Raw genomic sequence first — 25,837 nt, 5'->3', positions numbered from 1 at the left:
TACCACCTGGGTGACCCTTACACATTACCAAGTCCCGCTGCAGAAGGAGTACAACCTTGCCTATCTCTGGAACACAGCCTCTTTGTGCTTTCAGAAAACACTTCCCAGAAGATGTCACCTCAACGATGCTGGTCTCTTCTTAATCACCGCTAATTTCTTAGCTCCAGCTAACCAGCATCAATAGTCCCAGCAATGCAAAGTTTTTGCTTTAGTAGTTCTGGTATCTTGTTAATCACAGCTGATTCTTCAGCCCCAGCTAACCAGAACTACAAAATCTTCACAATCAAAACAGCAATGGCCCTGAAAAGAGTCTTTAATTTTCCCTCTGAAATTTCACAAACCAGACCTCCATCTTCTGCACTGTTCTCAACATTATCTGCACTGTTCTCAACATTATCTTCCAAGCTCCTACACAACATCTGACAGAGCTCTTAACAACGAATGGATCTTCAAGTCCAAAGTTCCAAAGTCCTTCCACAGTCCTCCCCAAAGCATGGTCAGGTTGTCACAGGAATACCCCACTCTGCTGGTACCAATTTGTCTTAGTCAGGGTTTCTATTCCTGCACAAACATCATGACCAAGAAGCAAGTTGGGGAGGAAAGGGTTTATTCGGCTTACACTTCCACGCTGCTGTTCATCACCAAAGGAAGTCAGGACTGGAACTCAAACAGGTCAGGGAGCAGGAGCTGATGCAGAAGCCATGGAGGGATGTTCTTTACTGGCTTGCCTCCCCTGGCTTGCTCAGCCTACTCTCTTATAGAACCCAAGACTACCAGCCCAGAGACGGTCCCACCCACAAGGGGCCTTTCCCCCTTGATCACTAATTGAGAAAATGCCTTACAGTTGGATCTCATGGAGGCATTTCCTCAACTGAAGCTCCTTTCTCTGTGATAACTCCAGCTGTGTCAAGTTGACACAAAAATAGCCAGTACACCCCAGAATGTCAAATAAATGAAGCCATATGCTACTTTCTGAATCTGTTGTCTTCTAATTAGAATCCCCTTGATCTTTCATTTCTTTTCTTCCCGAGAAAGACTCTGAACGCTTACACCATGGTCTAGCTACTCCCAAGCTTGAAGACATCTGGATTAGTTATACTTTTTAGCAGTTATGAATACTACCTTATACATTTTCAGACACAGATTTTTGGTTATTTTTGTGTGCCTGCATGTACACACATAGACCAGAGGAGGATGCAGAATCTTGCTCTGCCACTCTCTGCCTTATTCTTTTGAGACATGGCCTCTCTCTGAGTCTAGAGCTAGTCTGGCTTCTACCAAGTACCACCCTTCCACCTCTGACCCCACATGGTGCGAGTGGCCATACCTTGCTTTCTGAACTGGTTCTGGAGATCCAAACTCAGTCCTTGTATTTGTGGGAAAGTCTTCTTACCCACTGAACAATCTCTATCCAGTCCTGTTGGGGTTTTGTGTGACCAGGAGTTTAAATTTCTCTAGAGTAAATATGTAGCATAAAGACAGCATTGTCATATTGTTGTAAATGCAAATGCAACTGTAAAAATTGCCAACTATTCTCTTATTATCATACTCTTTTATATTTATATTATAATCTATTAGTTATCCAGTTGCTTCTCTTCATTGTCAGATTCATTAATTTTTAAAAAAGTAGCATCCTAACAAAATGTAGCATCCTGACATATAAAACCTAGCCATCCTAACAAAATGTAGCCATCCTAACAAAATGTAGCATCCTAATAAACAAACTATAGCAGCCTAACAAAATGTAGCCGTCCTAACAAAATGTAGCATCCCAACAAACAAAATGTAGTAGCCTAACAAAATGTTACCATCCTCCTAACAAAATGTAGCATTCTGACAAACAAAATGTAACTATTCTAACAAAATGTAACATCTGACAAACAAAATGTAGCCATTCTAACAAAATGAAGCTATCCTAACAAGTTTGTAGTTGTTCATTGTTTTAGTTATGTTTTTTCCTAATGGATAATGATGCTAGGCATAATTTTGTGTGTTCCTTTCCCATTTATTTATTTTTTATCTGTGTGTGTAATAAATAATCCTTTAAACAGCTGGGCAGTGGTGGTGCATGCCTTTAATCCCAGCACTTGGGAGGCAGAGACAGGTGGATTTCTCAGTTCGAGGCCAGCCTTGTCTACAGAGTGAATGCCAGGACAGCCAAGGCTATATAGAGAAACTCTGTCTTGAAAAAAACAAAAAAACAACAGCAACAAAAATAATCCTTTAAATATTATGTCTATTCTTTAAAAATTAGGGTTTCTTTCTTTTGGTTTAGAAAACCTAAAAAGTATCACGGGGCTAAGCATCTTTCTAGCTGTAACTTGTGAACATTTTCGGTCAGCCTGTAACTCGCCATGTAGGTCTGGCTGGCCTTGAACTCATGGAGATCTGCCTGTTTCTGACTTCTGAGTGTTGGGATTAAAGGTGTGCATCACCGACCTGGTCTGTTGAGGATTTACACCTATGTTCACTTCATGAGAACCTGAATCCCCAGTTTTTCTTTCTTACACCGTATTGTATGGCAATTACTCCAATTTGCAATTGGAGTAATCATAGCCTCTTCTAAGCAATTAGGAAATTCTCTCTCTTCTTTAATTATCTGCGTGGGAGTGCGTGGGTAGACTCAGGACTATCAGCATTACTTCTAGCCTGGCACAGTGACAAGCACCTGTAGTCCTGACTTTGTGCAAAGTTGAGACAGGAGCTTCCCAAGCTTAAAGACAGCCTGGGCAACACAGTCATTTCAAACAAGAACATCAATACAAACAGCATTAGCAGATGTCCAGGAGCCTCTGTGTGTGTGTGTGTGTGTGTGTGTGTGTGTGTGTGTGTGTGTGTGTGTGTTGGCACCTTTTCCACCAGCTCCCCTAAGGAGTTGTTGGTCCATTGCATCTGACCATCATCCCCTTATTCTCTGAAGGGTCTAGTGAGAGCTTTTGTTATTCATATTAATGCTTTCTTTTCTAATTTTCCCTGATAAATCTGGTTAGAACATTTTTTATTTATTTATTTATTTATTTATTTATTTATTTTTGGTTTTTTCGAAACAGGGTTTCTCTGTGTAGCCCTGGCTGTCCTGGAACTCACTCTGTAGACCAGGCTGGGCTTGAACTCAGAAATCCGCCTACCTCTGCCTCCCAAGTGGATTAAAGGCGTGCGCCACCACCGCCCGGCAGAACATTTTTTAAAATGTATGTTTTGTTTTGTTTTGTTAGCAACTCGGGGAGAAAGTTTATTTTTATTATTATATGAGTATTTTATTATTTATATGAGTACACTGTTGCTGTCTTCAGACACATACTGGAAGAGGGCATCAGATCCCATTACAGATGGTTGTGAGCCACCATGTGGTTACTGGGAATTGAACTCAGGACCTCTGGAAGAGCAGCTATCTCTCCAGCCTTAAAAATGTATGTTTTAAATGGAATCATAATTGTATGTATTTATGGGGTCTGTGACAGTACACTCAAAGTATAAGATGCACAATGATCAAATCAAGTTGAGGTAATTATTATACCCATCAGCTCAAATATTCACTATTACTTATGGTGGCAACCTTTAAAATCCTCTCTATTATTTTGAAATATGTAGGTGTTTTTTTATTACCAAGTGTGGTTATGCTAGTGTGTCATAGAACATTGAGTTCTTTGTCTCACTCTGCTGGACCACTGCATCCTTAACCATCCCAGCTCTACTCCCTAGCTCTCTTCTTAGGGTCTAGTTGCTCCTCTTCCATAGCCTCTTCCTATGAGATGAACACTTGAGCTTCCACATTTAAGTGGGAACACAGCAACTGTTCGAGGATGAAGGATATAAACAGAAACCTAACTCAAAGGACCACCTTCTTATGTGGAAAGTCCGGTTGTGTCCTAGGACCCTCAAGCCATTGTGACGTGTCTACGACAATCATGGTCCTTCCTGTAGATCTACCCACAACCTTAGCCTTTGCTATTAAGGTTCAGGCTTGGTTTTCCCAAGAGAATCCACTCTGTATCTTTGGCAGCGGGTTGAAGGGGCAGGCTATAAGTGAGGGAGATGAGAAATGGGTATTGTTGAGTATCTACTAGCACCAGGCAGTAGTGTTCTACACTTAATTTCATGGGTGATGCCATGAACTTATTTCTATGGCTCATAGAGGAGGAGGCTGAGGTCTAGAGTTAATCAGAGATGCTCTAATGCAAAACTGGGGTTGAGCCTTTGCCTAGTGGAACCACATGCATCCTTGCTCCCACAAGTGGGCTTTGAGACTGATTGCTATTTTGAGGAATGCTTTGGAAAAACATGAAACCCAGGAAATACATTAAAAGTATCTACAATAATCTATTGAAAAGTACAACTCAAAAGAGATCCAAGCCGTTGGCTTTACAAAGGTTTCCAGACTCCCATGATCTGAGAGCCTGTTGCCGCTTGATAAAACCTGCTTGTATGCAGGCGGGTATGTGAGACAGTTATGTCTAAGCAGGAGTAAGGAGAAGCAGGCCTAGCCATGATGTCAATACAAACTTATTTTACTCTACAATACAAAAGTATTACACTTTAAGTTTTGAATATTTTAGAATCCCAGTCTTCTTTATGCAGGTTGGTGGTGGTATTTAACCCAATAGCTCTGAGATATATGGTATTGATTGATTGATTGATTGATTGATTGGCTTGGGCAGAGATGAATTTCAGATCTGTGTTTACCACAGTACTGAGTTATTTCCTTTTACTAACTTGCTCATTAATTAATGGCTATTAAGAAAGGCCACTGTCAATGACTGGAGAATTGCCTCAGGAGCTAGGAATACTCCTTACCCTTGCAGAGGAACCATGTTTGAATCCCATTGTCCACCTGATGGCTCGCAACTATCTGTATGGCTGTACAACCCAGATGTTCTCTCTTTATCTCTCTGGGCACCAGGCACACACATGATGCACACAACACTCAGAAGGTAGAGGCAGGTGGATCTATGAGACTTCAAGGTTTGCCTCTGTAACATGGTGAGTTCCAGGCCAGCCAGGCCTACCTAGTCAGTCCCTGCCTAAAAACAAACAAACAAACAAACAAACAAACAAACAACAGCATCACAGATGGATATAAAATCCTTAGGTAATATTATAATATGGAGGCACCATCAACAATAGGTCAAATGTTATTATGTATACCTAATATATATATAGCTTTGGTTATATGAGGGTGTGTGGGAACTTCATAGTAGAGGAGATGTCATGGAGGTGGGGACACATAGGTCACCAAGGAGATGGCACCTGGTTTTATTTTATTTGTGTCTGGAGGTTCAGCTTAAGCAGCTAGGGTTTTAGGTTTTAGTTGGCACTCAGATGAATAAAGAGTCGGGAGTACGTTACATTTCTGTGGTCCCCTAGAACGTGATGCTGAACCCTTGAAGTTGTGGAAGGGGGTGAGGTGCTATGTGTAGTTCTGTGGGAAGAGCTCGTTAACAGCTCTGTGAATACATTGACTCATTTAATTCCAGGGTTCAAACTCATGAAGTCTGAGGAAGCCTAGAGAGAAAACCTAGGCTCAGACAGTGCTCCACTCTTCCTCACCCTATGGGCATTTGTAAAAACAAATGAAGTTGCCTATAATGATGAGTAGGATTAGCTAGATCCGCATTGAGAGCATGGAAGGGGAGAGCTCTGGTGTAGTATGACCCTCCGCTCTGACCACTCATCAGGTATCAACCCCGGGCGTACTGTGTAATATCGTCAGTCCTGGCTTCAGTAGGGAGCAAGGACAGTCATAGCACTTCTGTATCTGGGATGACAGACATCAGGTGAGTCAACAGATGTAAGATTTAGCCTGGTGACAGGCTCAGACAAGATTCAACAAAAGGGGTCTCTGCCTCTAAAGCAGCAGGGGTAGCAAGAGTCAGAGCCTTGCGGCTTGCAAGTGGGCTTCAGGGGGGTCGTGACATCTTCCCTGTCCTGTTTCTTCCTGTCCTGTTGTGAAATGGCTTTCTTTGGATACCTTAGCCACTGATAAGTCTTCAGAGCTATCCAAAAAAAAAAAAAAGAAAAACAGAAAAATCTCAATTTCAGGGTAATAGTTACAAACTCAAACTGTACTTGGGCAAGCGTTTATCTCTGGGGTACTATGGAGTGGGGCACACTTACTATTAAGATGTGTCTTTAACATGAAGGTCCACATCGGGGAGATAAATCATGCACATTAAAGTTACAGGGAACATCGTTCATAACAGCTATCTTGTAGTTGGGGATGAGCTACAACCAGGAATGAAACACATGGATTCCTTGTTGAGAGTTTACCAAGGGCAAAGAGCAGTCTGTCCAGGCAGGGCACCCTGCTTTTCTCCCCTCCAGGATTGGTGATGCATTTGAAGATAATAATAGGCTTCAGTGTGGATTTGAGATTCTCCTGGGACAATGCGTTTCCTTGTTGCTGGCTCTTGGATGCTCAAGCATTTGCTTTCTCCAGTCTTGGCACGCCACCGCTGTTAACATCACTCCAGTGGGAACCGAGAGACAATGGCGGGTAGTCTGGAGCCCCTTAATGAGATAAAGACACACTAGAGGAAGATATGATAAGTAGGACTGGGGAAGGCTGCCATTTCAGACGTGGTGGCCATGACAGCGCTCGTAGATGAACTTACACGTGAAGTGTGTTCATGCTTTGTTTTAATCTTTCATATTTATGGGGCTCCAGCTCTGGGGGTGGGGTGGGGTACTGTGCTGAGCTGAGTTCTCTGTGGCATTCCAGAGGGGTATAGCTGACATAAGTGAGTGTGAACACAGGGGAGTATCAGGAGGAAATGAGGGACCTGGCTGCTGAATTGTAGCTGGTCTTACCAGGATAGTCACATGACAGTCTTGCTTTGATGTGTGTGGGTCCTGCCTGGTGTCTCGTGAAGTCAGTAGCATAGCATGCAGTCAGTAAGTCTAGGACTCCATCAGCATTGTCATCTGAAAGCAGCACTGTCTGCTTTGGGCACAGGGCATAAAGGTACATCTGACCTCAGCCACTGGGAGCTAAAGCCTCTGGTTTCTTGCTTCTCATAGCCCCTGTCTTAGTCAGGGTTTCTATTCCTGCACAAACATCATGACCAAGAAGCAAGTTGGGGAGGAAAGGGTTTATTCAGCTTACACTTCCACATTGTTGTTCATCACCAAAGGAAGTCAGGACTAGAACTCAAGCAGGTCAGGAAGCAGGAGCTGATGCAGAGGCCATGAAGGGATGTTACTTACTGGCTTGCTTCCCCTGGCTTGCTCAGCCTGCTTGCTCTCTTATAGAACCCAGGACCATCACCCCAGGGATGGCACCACCTACAAGGGGCCCTCCCCCCTTGATCACCAACAGAGAAAATGCCTTACAGCTGGATCTCATGGAGGCATTTCCTCAACTGAAGCTCCTTTTTCTGTGATAACTCCAGCTGTGTCCAATTGACACACAAAACCAGCCAGTACAGCCCCAACCTCCAGAATCCTCCAAAGAACAAAAGCAGGTTGTGTGTCCAAAAGCAAGGAAATGAGAAGGCAAATTAGCACTTTTTTTTTTTTTTTGGTCAGCTGCTAAGAATCTCTTGAATTTTTAAAAATAACCATCTATTCCAGAAGCTAGAGACAATGTTAGCCACTCAAAGAGTGACCCATCTGTCCATCGCTCTCTGGTGCCTGTCTGGTTTATGGAAATCCCTTTGATGTAAGAGACAAATTCAGATTGCGAAGGTCCCATAGGACCTGAGGTACTAGGTCCTTGACACTGATCAGGAGGGAACTTCCGGTGCAGAGTAATTGCAATTGCAAACAACTAACTGAAAAAAATAAGGCGTGTATCGCCTGTGCTAGTTTTTGGCAGTTTGTCTAGTTTTGAAGGTAGCACTGATAAATTCCTCCTTTAAATTCTCTGAAAAGGAACGGTAACATTTCTCTAAATCCATGAAATGTACCGAGCTTGGGCTGATAATAAGGAAAAGGGCGTGGCTGTGCTGAATTTGGGGCTGGGGAGCAGAGTCTGCTGAAGACAAGCAACACTTACAGTCCTCTGACATCACCAACATGTGCTGCAGTTGCTGGGCGCAGGGCTTCATCTACATTTCTCTGAACAGTGGACAACTTTTGTTTTGACAGGCACCAACTGTAGACTCTCTTGAGAGCTGGTTCACTTTGCAGTTCCCCACCACATGAGGCAACAGCACAGAGACTCAGCAAGAGATGCAGGCAGTTAGACACAGACGATGGGGTGCCCCTCTGTTTTCCAAGATACCCCATTAAGTTTCAGCATCCTTGTTTGTTCCAAAGTCTTTTCTGAGTCCTCAGGCCTGAAGGACTGTGCGTTTGTTTTGGAGTTTCAACCCTGGCTAGCTAGGAGCTGTAAACAGACCATCACTGCCTGCCACTTCCTACCTCCAAGTCTAGCCATCTCTCCAGAGTCCTGTTGATTTTGTTCATTTTCCAGAGTCTTTGGGGAGTTATGCCCTCCCACAACTTAAGGTCTCCACTGGCTGGAAGACCAGGTCTGGCAGGAGCCGACCATGCATTTCATAGGCAGGAGAGCTGTTGGGGATTCCTCCACATTCCTTATACAGGTGGCCGCTCTGGCTTTAGCGTCCCTGGCTTCCTGGCGGTGTCTGCGGTGTCTGCTGTTTCGTTGATCTGTGTCAGTTCTGTGTGCAGATCATCATGTTCAAAGGATGGACGTCACTGAAGAGTGACCGAGACTGGCTATTTATTTTCAGTTAAGATTACTAAGATGGGGAGGGGAGGAGAGATGGCTCAGTGACCATTTGAGGACACAAGCTCGACTAACATCTATATGTGGCAGCCTGTATCTACCTGTAACTCCAGCTCCAAAGAATCTGACACCTTCTTATGGCCTACACAAGTATGTATGTGTCTACACACACACACACACACACACACACACACACACTCACACACTCACACACTCACACACACACACTTACACACACACACACACACACACACACAATTTCTTCATCATATATCATTAAAAGGGCGTGCCCCCTCCTTACCCACAGCTCATTCACTGTTCCTTGGGAATAATACTCCCGTTTCTCACTTGTGTTAAATCTGCTTAGATGTATGCAGAGTGGAGTTGAGGAAGGGCCTGACAGTTCAGCACTGAGATTTCTCTTTCTTCCGCAGTGCTGAGGATTGAACTCAGTCCCTAACACGTGATAAGCAAGCTCTCTCCCACAGAGGTCTGTCCCAGTGTCAGTATTTAGATTTGTGACGCAGCTTTCCGTGTTCACGCCAGCAGGCTGAGTTGTGACTGGTCATCTGTACTACAGTCTTCCTGGCTTCATTTCCTCAGAAAACAAACCTTCTCAGCTTTGGAGTGACCAATGGGGCTGTACTGGCTGATTTTATGTGTCAGCTTGACACAGCTGGAGCTATCACAGAAAAAGGAGCTTCAGTTGGGGAAGTGCCTCCATGAGATCCAGCTGTGGGGCATTTTCTCTGTTGGTGATCAAGGGGGGAGGGCCCATTGTGGGTGGTGCCATCCCTGGGCTGGTAGTCCTGGGTTCTATAGGAAGGCAAGCTGAGCAAGCTAGGGGAAGCAAGCCAGTAAGTAACATCCCTCCATGGCCTCTGCATCAGCTCCTGCTTCCTGACCTGCTTGAGTTCCAGTCCTGACTTCCTTTGGTGATGAACAGCAGCATGGAAGTGTAAGCCGAATAAACCCTTTCCTCCCCAATTTGCTTCTTGGTCGTGATGTTTGTGCAGGAAAAGAAACCCTAACTAAGACAGGAGGCTTACCCAAGGGTCTAGATGTTCCTTCTACCTACATCCTATCCTGTTTCCAACTCTACCTGTCTTCTAAATTTGAAGCGTGAGGTGACTTTAGTGTCCTGAGTTTTGTTTGATGGCTGGTCTCCCTGTCAAGTCTGGATGCCCTCTGTGCCAGATCCAGGCAGTCTCTGTTAACTTAGCCTGCCATCCAATCTCTGCTGCCACTGTATTGCTGAAATTCAGTTTGTGCTGGTCTAGCCTAGGGTACTCTAAAACTTTTAGCGTTCATACCTCTGTATTTCTTTATACTGATAAAGATTGATATATATTCTCTCTTCCTGATTAATAGAGGGCAAATAAACTTTAAAGAGCCAGTTTGAGGATAAAATTTAAATAAAAAATAAACTTCTCTGTTTAAAAATTTACCTTTTAAACTTAGCATACAAAGTGGTGGACATCATAATGACATTTTCATACAGATGTGTCATTATATCCTAACCCCACTGCCTCTCCATCACCCCTCCCCCTCCTTAACTCCTCCAAGCCCCCAAATGGTGACGGATGAAAACAAACTTTTATGATGTTCCTTTTCTGGAACCCTTGAGTCACTTCCAAGAGCTTTTGGGACGCGCCCACACCTACATGAACGGAAGACCATTGCTTGCTTCAGTGACAACATTTACCTCTCCAGTGAACATAAGTTTGGAGCGTTGCAGCTCAGGCTTTGTGGACATTTCCATAAGTCTCACAAATCTTCTCTGGAGAGGGTGTGGTAATGATTTCTATGGTGTGTGTGTGTGTGTGTGTGTGGTGTGGTGTGGGGTCAGGGTTCTAGAGAGGTGAAGAGAAGAACTGGGACTTGAAGCCCAACCCCATCACATGGCACAGTCTGAGTTTAGCTTTCCTCCCTGGGTGCTGCCCACGGGGGGTTGCCTCCTGTCAGTGACTAAAACAGGACATGAAACTAAAACAGAACAAAAAGAAAAGCAATATTTCTGATCCCCAGGCAACGGCAGCTCCCTGACACCCCACCTTACTCTGCATCCGACCCACGCTCTCCTCCACAGGTCAAAGGTGAGTCCATCCACATAGCACCTTGCATGCACGGTTGACTCAGGTCTCGGCAGTGAGAATGAGAGGTACTGTCGCTCCTGTCTTCCCCTGCAGGCGCATGCTGCAGGACCCCGAGACCTCCTCCTGCAGGGAGGATCCCAGCTGCTTTCCTCCACTCCACCACAGCACCCGGGCCCCTGCCTGAGCATCCATCCCAGAGCATGGCCGGCCAAACCCACAGCAGTTTTCAGAACGGCTACCCGGAGTCCAGTCACCCCGCCACCTGCCGGCACCAAACGGGGCCCTCCCGGTTGGGGACGAGTTGCTCTTTCCACCAGCAGCCTTTGTGCCACGTTCCTGGGTAAAGGATAAGATATTTGGTTAGGAATCACTTCAGCATCCACAGCTGGAGTGCCAGAAGGGACCACGGCAGCCTGTCCAGCAGGTGGCAGTGTGGAGGCGTACAAAGGGACCATGAGGATCTCTGTTCCTGGTTTAGACAGTCTTCATTAAAAATCTCCATTCACGGTCTTCACCTGACAAAAAGTTAACATGTCAGAAATATGTATAACAACTCCAGGTGGCGGGATGAAGCACCGCTTGCTTAGGCTGCTTCCAGCAGAGGACCGCAGGGCAGTTTGAGTTAGGTCTTAGATAACTGTCAATCAAGGTTTCTTTTTCTTCTTTCCTCTTTCTGACCTCTGTTCTTCCTTCTCTGCAAAGCCAGGGCCATCTGTGAAAGTGATCAGGTTCTGTGCGAAGAGAACTCATAGATGTAAAATGTACACCTGCATGTTCAGTCCGTGTCTCCTCTGCTTTGAAACTATACCTTTCAGGCAGGTGGATCTTCCATTGGTTGTCTATAGAAAGACTACATTTTAGAAGAGTAGCGCCCAAGAAACCTTAGAGAACTGGAATTAGACTTGGGAAATCAGAGAGCAAAGGTCTGGGGAGCTCGTTTGCTCTCGTGCAACAAGCCGAGTTGCTAACTAACCTTTCTGTTTCTCAACTTTTAGAGCCTCGTTACCCCCGACAAAGAAGAGAAAGCACTCGCAGATCCAAGAGGACTCGTGGGACTGTAGCGCATGGGCCCACTACCTCAGACCAAGTGAGCGAGTGTGGGTTTGTGACAAAGTCAAGGCATGAAAGCCTTGGCTGTCGGGTGAAGGCTTTTGACCTGCCTCTCAGCAGCTCCACACAGCTGTGTTCCCTCTCATAGAAGACAAACAATAGGCTTTGGGACTGTATTCCAGCCCCATTGATGTATCTTTCCTGCAGCTCAGTCACACAGGTGCCCCTGGGGCACCTGCTACTCTGTCTCTCCCATTCAGGTAAAATGCTTCCTCTTTTAGGAGAAACGTGTCTCAGATGACAGGCTCCAACCCAGGGAAATGGTATAGACAGAGCTTCCAAGAGCCTATTGGCTGCCTGTTTTCTTGTCACCCTCTGTAACTTTCTTGTGTTCAAGTATAGGTATGTAATGTGCACGGGTGTATGTATCTACATGTGCATTATCTTATATAACATGTAGTGCATTTGTTTTGAGCTCAAAGGGATGGTGTTGGCAAGAGCTTGCTTGGTCCTTTGGAATCTGAAGGTGAACTGCTGGAATTTTTAGGAGAAGGGTTAATACTCTAGGCCAATTCTGCTTGCTACTAGAAACATTCAACTGTGCGCAGTGTGAATCGTGCCCCAAATTCAGTGTATAAATCCCACGTTCTGAGAGTCAGTTTTGTGAGAAACCCAGGGGTTCCTCCTGTTCCTGTTCCCAAACTCTCGCGATGCATGTTCTGAAAGGAAGGACTGCTGCTTCTTACCAGCTGAGGTCGCTTTGCCTTAACTAGCCCTGTGGTAGGAGAGGACTCTTTCAGAGACCACTGGTTTCAGGCATCGGCACGTCTGTACATGGCTTTGTTGTTTGTGGTTAAAGACAATGACATCACCCTCTTAGCCAAGTCCCAAATGTGGTCATCTCAGAGAGCGGTCATGTTAGGAGAGCATGGACGTCAGTTCTATTCAAGTTGAGCCTTGACCCTCTTTCTTACTACTTCCTTCCCTGTCTCACGGATCTATGACCACCTGTAGTTAGCCTTTTCTCCCCGACCACTGAAGCACCGGGTGCTTACTAAATCCCTGCTTTTGGATGGAGAGCCTCTGTCTGCCTTTCCTGTCAGGGTACCCTAGTTTCTTCAGGGTTTGATGCACAGCTAGAACAGAAACATGGATCACAATTCCAGGGAGCTGAGGGGACTCTTTGCTCACTATTTTGAGTATGCCCCAGCTGCCTGGATGACGCACACCGAGCCATTCAGATCTTCCAAGAGGTTCCTCAAAGGGCCATAGTGCTTCTCAATTAGTCTTGGCCATCCCAGAGTTAAACTTCATCCCGGGATGGTTTTCCGCTGCTCTCTTAGAATAGGCATTGATTTCTCACCATCTTCAAAGGAAGCTCAGAGGAAGAACAGAACGGTCCCAGCAGGTAGCAGCTCCTGGATCCCTTGTTTAAGTCCCCTTTAAAGGACATTGAAAAGCTTGCTAAAGGGAATCAGTTCCAGATAACTGAGAAAGCAATGAAAACGAAGCGATTTTCAGGGCCAAAAAGCCCTCAAACAAAGAACATTAAAGACTTAGCTAATTCAGATACATAGCGTTGGTAGGTTTGGTATACATTTTCTGGTGGAGATCTACAGTTTGATTTGGTGATGCAGAGACCAAGGGCCCTTACAACACTTGACATTGGAAGGAAAAGCCTGTGCTAGTCTTATTATCAGGAGTCAGATTATATGTATGTGTGTGTGTGTATGTATATGTATATGTATATGTATATGTATATGTATATGTATATGTATATGTATATGTATATGTATATGTATATATGTATGAGTGGACTCTCTCAGTATGACTTCCCGTGGTCAGGCAAGAATCACAATTTTGGCTTCCTTCACCCCTGAGAGTGTTTTAAAGTGAGGTGTACAGGTTATTTCAAAAGGCATTCAGACACAAGTCGAGGACTTTCTCCAGTAGAATTGGGTAATCTGCCCTTAGTGTGTTCCATTTTCTCTAGGAATCCTTAGATTCCATGACGGGAAGAGGGAAGTTTGCATCCGGGGTTTCCTCTTAACCCCGAGATGCCAAGCAGATTATTCAAGGTCTTTGAACCCCAGTGCCATCACTTGTTAAGGAGACTTAGAACCCCCATCTCACAACCACTCCATAGCATTTGGTGGCACATCCTCGGACGCATCCTATCAGTCTGTGATGCAACAGCTAGGACTAGACCTAGAAAAGTAAACACATGCCCAACGAGGGACACGAGGCTCAGAATGTCCGTCATTGCGTTCCTCGTAACTTAGACAGTTGTCAGTGGCAGGTTATACAACCGAGCTTGACAAGGTAACAAAAACAAAGGGAGGAAGGCCATTTGCAGCAATAGTGGGAAATGATAATGTAGCAATAATCAAAAAATCTCATGGACATAACGGCAAGTAAAAGATGCCAATACCTATGTTACTATATTACGGTATATCTCTCCTGCTCCCTCCTCCCCTTCTGCCTCTCCCTCTTACCTGCCTTGCTTCCTTCTTTCTGATGCTGGCACTGGGGGGGGGGTGGAGCCCTGCATCTTGCTCATGCCCAGTAAGCTCTCTAACCATTGGGCAACAACCTCATATCTCTCATCCCATCTCTATACATTTCTCTATGCTGTCAGACTGCAGGACAGTGGTGCATATTGGAAGGTGTGTGTGTGTGTGTGTGTGTGTGTGTGTGTGTGTGTGTGTGTGTGTTCTGGAAGGCTGATCCTGTTGCTTGAGCTGAGGATAGTGATACAGCAGATCTACTTATAAAGAAGTAAAACAAAAACCCAAAATGTGTGTGCTTCACATCAAATAAATTTCAAAGAATTTCGAGCAAGTGGCTTCTTGCCTTGGAGATGATTTAAGGAGCTGTGAAAAGCCAAGTCTAGGGTGGTTCTTTGTGTGCAAAAGGCACCAAGGGCTGGTTACTAGAAGTAAGGAGAATGGATGCCAGCATCGACCTTGGGCCCATGCCTGGAACTTGAGAGTGTGCTGCGGTCTCCAGGGCCTCACTAGCCGCTTAGAAACTCCCTGGGAAGCTGGGACCAAACCACCTCAGCTTGGCCACCAGGATGGATTCCTTTGCCATTTTGATGAAGAAGGACAGAACATGCCTCTATCTTCAGTGATAACTCCAGTGTCATTGGCGCCAAACTTCTGGCTTACTCTTTCCCGGGAAGGGTTGGAGGGAGCAGAGCTGAAGGATCAGAGCCGTCCTTTGGCTACATCTGGGTACGCTGACCCTGTTATCACCTGTGAGCAAATAGAAGGCTAAGTTAGTTGGTCTCCAGTCAGCACAGCAGATACAGTCACTTCAAGATCAGTATTTCCCAGGGCCTCTCTGGAATAGCAGACATTAACAATACCACAGGCAGTTACGTTTAAATGCTCATGGTCCATTCCACCCTGGGCCCCCCCCACCCCGCCTCTCACCCCTCACCCCCCTGCTCCGAGTTCTTAACTCTTGGTGGTTCCCAGCAATATCTGGGTACCCAGGAGTTTGAGAACCACAGCCTCAGTCCCAGTCTGTGCCATTTCTAACCTGGAGAAACTCAGTCTAGGACCCCTATCTTAGGCTGCATTTGGTCTCCCTGGTAGCTGCATTTCATCTACTTGGTGGTGTGCAACAGAGGAAGCCGGTGGTGTTCGAGGAAGCCGATGATGCTCCCAGGGAGGAAACCATGGAGTTTCCACTTGGCAGATGAGGAAACTGAAGCTTGGAGAGCGGTGCCACTTTCCTGGTGTCTCCTTTAGGTGCAATATAAAGCCCAGGATAGGCTTGGGTGAATAGAGAAACACTGGTGGGCTTTGCTTTGGGGCTTTAATGCTATGTGGTATTTGGGTGTACAAGGTAGGCATGAGGAGTTCTAGAATCGCCTTGAGCCCTAGTTAGGGTTCCCATTGCCGTGAAGAGACGTCATGACCCGAGCAACTCTTATAAAGGCAAACATCTCACTGGAGCTGGCTTACAGTTTCAGAGGTTCAGTCCACGCAGGCTGAAGACATGGTGCTGAAGAAAGAGCTTGATTTGAAGGCAGCCAGGAAGAAGACTGTCTTCCAGGCAGCTAGGAGGAGAGTCTCAAAGCCCACCCCGACTTCCTCCACAAGGCCACACCTCCTAACAGTGCCACTCCCTGAATACGCCAAGGATATACAAACCACCACACCCTGTTTGCATTCTCAGATGAGAGGTCTAACAACCAAAACTCAGACGTTTGCTAGGAGACATTCAATGCCGACATCCCAAGAAAGTGCATTTTCTGTGGTATCTGGGATGCGGGGTGACTTGGAGCAACTCTTATTTTTTTTTTAATGGAAGTATAAAGAAATGAAAATTGGACAGGTAAAAGAAAATGCAGACCTTTTCTCTCGTTTTCCCCAAGCTATAGGCGGTGGCACATTCCATAGCTAATGTCATGCTTCTCTGTGACTACAAACAGCCCATACCTGGTCTTACCAAAGACCACTGTCTCTCATTCCTGATGTCAGGCAAGATGTCCGTTCCCCAGCCCCATCTCCTTCTTCTTACCAGCCAGTCTCTTTTTGCTTTTACATCCTTATTTTTGATGACCCAATGATTTTCATTCGAGTTGCTTACAAGACATGGGCGTCATACCAATCGGCTAGACCACTGAAGAAAATGGCCCACCCTCTCCTACCAACCACTCTCAACCATAGACCTTTTTGTGAGTCGCATCCCATCCCATGGCAGGATGCTGATGAGCCCAATCTTGTGCGGATAATTGCAGTCGCTATGAGCTCAAGAAAGCAATGGCCATGCCATGCCCAGAACGCAAGGTTTTACAATATTCTATTCCATCCCCTGGCCTTCAAGTTCTTTCTCTCCCCTCTTCTGCAATGTCCTCTGAGCCTTGGACGAGATGACACAGATATCCCATTTGTGACTGAGCAGGCCCCAGTCACTTATTCTTGTCACCATGTCTATGTATGCGTCTCTGCACTTACTACTGACTGCTACAGAAAGAAACCTCTTTGGCCAAAGTTGACAGCACCAGCCAATGGACATGAGCATGATGATGTAGAAGACAATTTGATGGACATATCATGTCTGTCTAGCAAAAATAACAGTAGTAGCCTTCCTATTAGGGCCTACAACAAACATTTTGCCTAGGTTTATAAACCAGGAATTAATTCCCTCCCATGGAACAGGCCTCAAAGTCAAGCAGAAAGTGGTTGGCTATTCCCGCAACAGACTTGCCCCTGTTGCGGAAGGGGTGCGTCTTGCCTGGCTGATTGGTAGGGCTGCTTTCTGGCTTCACTGAACAAGACCGTTGATGTCAATTCTTCCCGGCAGTCAGCATGGTCTCTTGTGGCATGTTGGGGGCTAGCCAGCAGTGAGGAAGTTTCCAGCCTGGCTCTGGTTGATCTAATTTCTCTATGTCCTGTGACCAGAGTATGGGGTGTCTTTACCAAGAGGTCTCACCAGCTCCTTTTGGCAGGAAACCAATAGCAGATGCTATTGCCAGCATCATTTCAGACGTCTCAGGGTCCCCTTGGCCAACAGTATAGGGAAGTAGCTACCTCCCCCCCCATAAGATTTCCATTTACTAATGCATGACTGTATCTATTTGTACAGTTACCTCTGCTCAAACTTTTTCTATTTTTTAGATTTTACTCTTAATTGTGTATAGGTGTGTGCATGTGTGCATCTCTGTGTGGGTGTGTACTCCTGAGTGCAGGTGCACACAGGCCATAAGACAGCATGGGATGCCCTGGAACTGTATTACAGATGGTTAAGACCTGCCTGACTGGTCTAAGAACCTAGCTTAGGTTCTCTGGAGAAGGATACTCTCAGAGACACTAAGCTATCTCTCCAGCCACCTGTTCAGAGCTTTGAAAATAAGCTAAGAACCAGACTTTTACAGCCTTTTTACACATTCTTAGTTTTGATTGGCTCTCAGATCTCTCATTCATCACTCTGCCCCACCCCCTTGACCTTTTTACTGCCGGTATCTGTCTCCTACTTTTGTATCACGTGTGTTCTACGAGCATCCCTCAAAGCTTCTCTCTTTCTCTCTCTCTCTCTCTCTCTCTCTCTCTCTCTCTCTCATAGTTCCCTTTCTAGTTTGGATTAAAATAGTGGTGGCACACACCTTCAATCTCCACACTTGGGAGGCAGAGGCAGGCAGATTTCTAAGTTCAAGGACAGCCTGGTCTACAAAGTGAGTTCCAGGACAGCCATGGCTATACAGAGAAACCCTGTCTCTAAATAAACAAACATACAAACAAACATTTATTTGGAGAGATGGCTTAGGAGTTAAGAGCACATGTTGCTCTTATAGAGGACCCGGACTCACACATGGCTCACCACCATCTGTAACTGCAGTTCCAGGGACTCTCATGCCCTCCTCTGACCTCACGTGCACAAAAGGCACACATGACACACACACATAAGTCTAAGCAGAGCCCTTAGAATCAAACACACCTTTTAGAATTTATTTATTGGCCACTTGCATTTCTTCTTTTGCAGATTCTCCGTTCTGTTTCTTAGATCAATTTTTAGGTTGAATTGTTCCTTTCCTTGTTTGGTTTCGTGGGTTCTGTGTGCGTCCTGGATAAGAACTCTCAGTCAGGTGTATTATCTAGCACAAATTTTCTTCCATTCTGTGAGGCTCTCTCCTCACGCAGATTCCTTCCTTTGCTACTCAAAAGCCTCTTCATTCCATGAGGCTGCGCTGTTGATCGCTGACCCTTTCTGAGCTGCTGGAGTCCTATCCAGAAAGTCCGCGTCTAGGACTGTGTTGTCCCTCTAGCAACTGGAGAGTGTAAGGTCTTTGATCCATTGGAGCTGATTTCTGTATGGGGTGAGAAATAAGGACCTAGTTTTGTTCCTCTACACACAGATATTGAGCTTTGCTAGCGCTAGTTTGAGGAGTCTACATTTTCCTCCACTGTGCGTCTTTGACATCTTTGGAAGCCACAGACTCTTGGTGCCACAAAGATGTGTACCAAATTAGGAGGTTGACTGAAATTAGTAAAACTGAAAACCAAAATTAGCAAATCGCCTAAAACTAACAACAGACAGACAAACAAACATAAAACCAACCAGATCTGTTGGCTCGCATGAAACAAAAGTTTAGAATTGGAGCCAGAAATAAGTGACATCAGGACAAGATGTCAGCTATCCCCACCTGCTCAGTGCGGACATCTGCTAGACGGGCTTTCTCTCTCGTTCCCAATGCTGCCTGGTCCTCTTGAGAATGTATCTCATAGGTTCAAACTGCATGGGAAAGAGAAAGCACCTTGGTCACTTCTTTACCCAAAGTGATGAGATCTTCCGTGCTTGCACAAGAGTAGGCCATATGGCCGCTCTGGATGTAAGCAAGTACTTAATGCTATATCTTGACTGAAGCGGGGTAGCTGCCCTCCTGGGGCTGGGCCGAGACTTCATTAGGACCAGATATGCAGGAAGTACTAAGAAGTTTGATGCCACAGGTGTCCAGTCACCTTTCTTAGAGGTCACTGACATCAACATATCCTTATAGAGGGTATGGATCCAGATCAGCAAGGCACCTCTTGTCTCCAGCACTCATAGCTCCCTTGGTCATTCTGCTTCACACACACCCAGGAGCTCTCTGTGAGTCGTAGAGGACCAGCCTGGTAATCTAACTCACCTGTTTGTTTTCCCAGTGACAACTAGGACTCAGAGCATCGAAGTGCAGGACCACGACAGAGAGGGATGTACGGGGATGCCTGTGGACCAGTGTTCTCCTGCTCTGAAGTGGCAGCCATACCAAAGTGTTCCTTGGCATAGCTTGTTAAACAGCCGTTACGAAAAACTGTAAGTGGTCTTTAGCAGTGCCTTGGGATGGACGGGGGACTTCGTGTCACACGTGGAGGGAGTGTTGTATTTTAGGACTGAATCCAAGTATTTGGGCTTAGATGCCAGCCCTGATCAAACCAGCTGAGCCATTGAGAAGGTATCTGTCCTGTCCCTTTATATTTTGTATCTTAAATAAAGAATCGTTGGGACAAAGGCTTCTGGCTTTTAAGAACCCAGGTTTGTAATTACAACTCACTATAATTTACCCACTAAATGTTGGAGGAGAGGAACTTTTTCTAGGATTACATGCCCAGTTTTAAGAAGAAGTGCATGTGTGGGTATGGGGGCTGGCCAGATGGCTAAGTAGGTAAGGGTGCTTGCTGTCAATTTTGTTGACCTGAGTTTGATCCGTGGTACCTGTATGAGGGAAGAAAACTAAGCCCTATAAGTTGTCCTATGACGTCCACGTGTGTATCACTCCCAGAATAAATGTTAAAAATAAAATAGCAGGCAAAAAGGAGACACCGGGAAATAACCAATACCTCGTTCTGCAGTAAATGTGTGATACCCAGAATTCTACAGTGGACACATTAAATTGGTGACCTGTGTGTACTCCTAACATCTATGCCGAGAGTCAGTGTTGTCAGGTTCTGACTGAGAGTCCAGTTTTCAAGTAATAAAAGCACCATGAGGTGAGAAATGTCAGAAAGTACCTTTGAGGGTCTTTTCGGCATCTTCTAAGTTGAAATACAGCAAAGCTTATCTCCGGGACAGTTATCCTGGGGAGGCTACAGGAAGAAAAGCTTTTCTTGAGTCAAGCCTAAGGAGTCTAAGGGTTTAGGGAGTTGTGTGTGTTCGGTGGCAAAAGAAGCTAATTTCATTGACGTGTCACGGCTGTGCCTGGGTCTATGTGCGATTAGAAAACAAAAGGTAAGCTTCTAGCCCTTGCTTCTGAGTCAGCCTTCCCTTGATTATCTCATGGAGAACATGCCATGTTCTGTCTGAAGCATGAAACTGCCACGCGCCAAGTGTGTGTTTTAGTAAAAGACCTTCCTATCTCCATGCATCTGAGTTGGCAAATTTTAAAAGGTGAGAGCTCGCTCTCTCTCTCTCTCTCTCTCTCTCTCTCTCTCTCTCTCTCTCTCTCTCTCTCTCTCTCTCACCAGAACAGACTTTAAAAACATGTTTCTGTGAGGTTTAGTGCCTAGAAGCATCCGTGCATGGTTCTGAGTTCCATGCCTGGGACCCACAAGATGGCAGAAGAGAACCATCTGACCTCTGTTTGTGCTGGTGCTCTAGAGCCTTCGGTCACAGACAGCACACATACAGGCATACACACACAAGCACACACACACACACACACACACACACAGGCATACACACACACAGGCATACACACACACAGGCATACACACACACACACACACACACACACACACAGAGGCATACACACACACACACACACACACAGGCAAGCACACCCACACAGGCATACACACACACACACACACACAGGCAAGCACACCCACACAGGCATACACACACACACACACACACACAGGCATACACACACACACACACAGGCAAGCACACACACACACACAGGCATGCACACACACACACACACACAGGCATACACACACACAGGCATACACACACACAGGCATACACACACACACACACACAGAGGCATACACACACAGGCAAGCACACACACACACACACACACACACACACACACACAGGCAAGCACACCCACACAGGCATGCACACACACACACACACACACACACACACACAGGCATACACACACACAGGCATACACACACACACACACAGAGGCATACACACACACACACACACACAGGCAAGCACACACACACAGGCATACACACACACACACACACACACACACACACACACAGGCAAGCACACACACACAGGCATGCACACACACACACACAGAGGCACACAGGCACACACACACACATGCACACACCTGTCTATTTCCACAGCCTGCCCAAGCTCCACTGACCTGGAAAAAAGGAGGACACAGACAGAGTCAACTCAAAGGCACAGAGGCACATTTATTTTCAACACTTAGCCAACATTCACTTTTTCTAAACAAACAGAAAAGCAACGTTCACAGAGATGATAATTCAAGCTCTCTTGATTTCACTATTCAACTCACTGAGATAGAAAATCATTTATTTGTTTATAGGTAAATATGTTTAATTTGTTACAAAAAAAAATGTTGTTACCCTAGATTACCTCAGAGCAAGTTAGGGATTAACACTTATTAACCCTTCCTTTCCTGAATGTTTTAAGCATGTATGACAGAAGAGAGTTTGCAAAGCGAGTTTGGTTGGCTTCATGGCTTTTTGATGTCACAAGAAGGGTTGCCTTGGTCCAGTGAATAGAATGAATTTTTAGTTGGAGATTGTCACAGTTCAGGACAATTCAGTTCCGCTTTCATTGGCCCTTCTCTTTCTGCGTACAGCTGTTCTGCAGCTCTGTCCCATGCTCATGTCTGGCTGCAAGGCCTCTACTCTCAGGGTTTTTTGACAGAGAAGTAGGAAACATTGTAAACATCTTCCTTTTTCTCCAAGACAGTTATTATCATCCATAGTATGTCAGTGTAACTTTATCCATCCAGCCTTTAGCCTGGGGCTTCTTAAACAGTTTATCCTCACAACCCTTTTGCCTAAGCAATTGTTAAATGACCCTAGGAAGGTATATATATATATATATATATATATATATATATATATACACACACATATACATATACATATACATATATACATATATATGTATATATACACATACACACACACACACGAAAGCTACACAAGACATTTGAACCACAATTCTTTGCTATAGATATAATCCCACCATTTACAGAAGGGAAATAAATCCGTACAGTAACAAGATGGGTGTGCTTGTTAATTTTTACTTAGATAATTAAATCTTGGCTCAATATTTGATACTGTAGGACACGGAATAACTTTATCATTTTACAGAGTTGATAGATGCTTTTGGTTTTGTTATTGTTAATTCTGAGAACACTGACTCACATACATATGTATATGTGTGTGTGTGTATATAGATATACATATATATATATATTAATTTAAAAAACTATGAAAGGTATATTTCAAGCCCTTTCAGAAAATATTGGCAATTCTATCCAAACACTAAGCCAAAATTCATTTAATGAATTTTTTTAAAAATTAAAATTCTAGTTGAAACTCAAACAGCAATTTTTAAAATCAAATATTAAAACCCAATCCAACCCAAAGATAAACTAACTTGTTTGATCTCTACATCCTGAGTAATTATGATAGGAAAATATTAAAAAATTATTTTCTGTCATCAAATTTTTATCTTTCTGAAGAATAAAAGAGTTTGTACAGATGGTAGAAATGCTGCAATTCATAACATACAACAGATTGGGATCTGACCTGTGTGTCAGGTAGCATCATTGGCCTTGTGTGGTATGATGGTGTGCATACTACAGCACATGTTCCGAACTAAGAGCACAGTGATACCCTTATAAGATGACGCAGCATGAACACACGCAGCCAGAAACACTATAGATTCATTGCCCATTTGATTTTAATTAATTTCTGGCCACTGTGTATCCATCAACTTTTTAGTGTTACCAATTTTTTTTTTTGTCACCTAGATTTTGCCCGTTCAGTTATATAGCCCCTGTGTCGGGTTCTGAGCCACACTGCAAGAAGAACATTAGCAGACTGACTGTGGAAACCAGAGTCACTGCCAAGTTCCTAGACAGCATAAGGCACATAGTCTTGGTCAAAGTCTTTGTTCAGTGGTTTTCCTTTGCTGCTGGTGGTCACTGCATTAGCCAGGCCTTTGATTGGTTATTGGAAGGTATCCATGATGCAGGGACCTGATTCATTGGCAGGGACTCAACTCACAAAGCACACGGACATTCCTTTCCCAAGAGACCCATCCATGGTTTCTGCTTTAGGGATTAGAGCAAAATGTCCAAGTTCTGTGCTTTTGTGATAGCAGCAGCCAGCTTGGCTGAGGCCTCAGAGGCAGGGAGCCTCACAAGAGACCAGTGGGTACCCACTTTCTCTCACTCGTGCCTCTGAGAAGAAACTGATTTCATAAACGAAAAGTCCTTTCTTAGGAGCCTCGATGACTAAAGATCATGTTCCACGTTAGCAACTTGTACAGGAAAAGCTCGTCAAGGAAGTTTTCATTATTCACACTTCTGTGTCTACTTAATGATGTTAGCATCTCATGTGTCCAGTTACTAATGTTTTTGTTAATCATATGTCTGTATGTGGGTGTGTGCACAGACATAATTTGGAGGAGAAAGGGGGTTGAATTCTGGAACTGGAGGTGGCATGAGCTGCCCAAAGTGGGTGCTGGGGACTGAACTCAGATGGCCTGGAAGAGGAGTGCACTCTGGGCTGCAGAGGTGGCTCTTTAGAGCCCCCTTTCATTAACACTTAAAAGTACTTTTATTAATCATGTGGTAGTCACAGCGTTACTATTGGAACTACTACATAAAGCAAAATTCCGACTACCCACGCTGTCACCACCCCAGCCCTTTATGGGAAAGAAATCCTGCGGTAAGTATTCATTGCTGTTTCCTAACTGGAAAGATCTAAGGGAAAAAGAATATTCTAGGGAGGAGAATGTTTCCAATCCGGACAATGACTGGCGCTGGTTAATTCGCTTTAGCGTTGTTCCGGGCAGTTCTGCCCAGCCTGCTTTTTTGTTGTTGTTGTTATTTTTTGTTTTTTGTTTTTACAATCAGAGGGCTGAGCATTCTTACACCTGAGTAGCTGAGGCTCTTGTGAAACTTAGAAGCTTATTTTTGAAGGGAGGAGATGAATTGTTCTCCAGATCATTCTAGGCGATGTGGCGCCTTCTCAGCTTCCAGCAACCCGTTTCCAGTGCACGGCGTAGAGTCAGATTAAAGGCGACAGAGTCCAGAGAAACAATGCTTCCGTTCCGCAGAATTCCCACTGCTTCCTTGTCAGGAGATGAGAAGGCCAGTGTGCTGCGAAATATCATTTTCATTTCTGCAGTAGAGATGCCGGAAGTCGGTTGAATAAATGTTGCTAAGGGCCCTGGGCATGATGGGCTTTCTTGACGACAGAGGGAAATACTGTGCAGCTGGTTTCTTGATTCCTCTCCTTTCAGGCCTGAAGTGGGCTATCAGGTTGTGACAGACAAAGGGTTCACTTTCTCGCCGGTCGATGAAGCGTTTGTTTGTCAAAAGAAGAACCATTTCCAGATAACCGTCCACATCCAAGTCTGGGGAAGCCCGAAGTTTGTTAAGACCCAAGTGGGCCTAAAGCCAATAGAAAAGTTTTACTTGAAAGCTTTTGGAATTAAGGTAGGCCTTTTGTTCATTCAATTTACCTGAATCCGTCTTTCTTTCTTTCTTTCTTTCTTTCTTTCTTTCTTTCTTTCTTTCTTTCTTTCTTTCTTTCTTTCTTTCTTTCTTTCGCTTTTAAGCATTATTTATTTATGTATGTATATGAGTACACTGTCGCTGTCTTCAGACACAATTAGAAGGAAGGCATCAGATCCCATTCCAGATGGTTGTGAGCCACCATGTGGTTGCTGGGAATTGAACTCAGGACCTCTGCGTGAAGAGGAGATGGCACCGGTTCCTAGCTGAGGTCCAGCAGCTTTTTAGAAAGATTGTTCCAGTCTCAGAGCACTGTGATAGCACCGTTCACAGAATAGGGCATGGAGCAGCTGTAGGGTTGCTTTCTTATCTTACTTATTACTTACGAATTACTTCTGTGCCAAATCATCATTTCTTCATATTAGAACTTAAGTTCTGCCATGAGTGTGTTAGCATATGTGTTTGTGTGTTAGTGTGTATGTGTTAGTGTATGTGTGTTTGTGTTAGTGTATGTGTGCTTGTGTGTGTGAGTGTATGTGTGTTTGTGTTAGTGTATGTTTGTATGTTGTGTGTGTGTGTGTGTTTGCACTCATATGTATATGTACGATAGCCAGGATCAAATTGATGATTCATGCATCACTAGGCAAACATTCTAACTCTGGGCTCTATCCCAGACTTCTTTGTTTGTTTGTTTGTTTGTTTGTTTTTGCTGAGATGCGATCTCACAAAATTGCCCATGCTGTTCCTGCTTTCACTTGTTGCCCAGGCAAGCATGAACTAGATGATCCACCTGCCTCAGCTTCCCAAGTACCT

At 44.8% G+C, this 25,837-nt stretch overlaps 1 protein-coding gene across 1 annotated transcript in view; it reads left to right on the top strand.

Annotated features, from left to right (window-relative positions):
• Myrfl (myelin regulatory factor like) overlaps nucleotides 1–25,837 on the top strand; it is a 121,537-nt gene that overhangs the window by 36,046 nt on the left and 59,654 nt on the right. Inside the window, exons 3-7 of the mRNA XM_021173503.3 lie at nucleotides 10,718–10,785; nucleotides 10,879–11,125; nucleotides 11,781–11,872; nucleotides 19,491–19,641; nucleotides 24,811–25,006. Of these exons, the coding sequence (XP_021029162.1) occupies nucleotides 10,718–10,785; nucleotides 10,879–11,125; nucleotides 11,781–11,872; nucleotides 19,491–19,641; nucleotides 24,811–25,006 (754 nt within the window). The remainder of the gene's footprint in view (nucleotides 1–10,717; nucleotides 10,786–10,878; nucleotides 11,126–11,780; nucleotides 11,873–19,490; nucleotides 19,642–24,810; nucleotides 25,007–25,837) is intronic.

This window comes from Mus caroli, unplaced genomic scaffold (genome assembly GCF_978045245.1).
Source record: "Mus caroli unplaced genomic scaffold, Mus_caroli_1 scaffold_9, whole genome shotgun sequence".
Classification (NCBI taxonomy): domain Eukaryota; kingdom Metazoa; phylum Chordata; class Mammalia; order Rodentia; family Muridae; genus Mus; species Mus caroli.
This window is presented reverse-complemented; position numbering and strand designations above follow the sequence as displayed.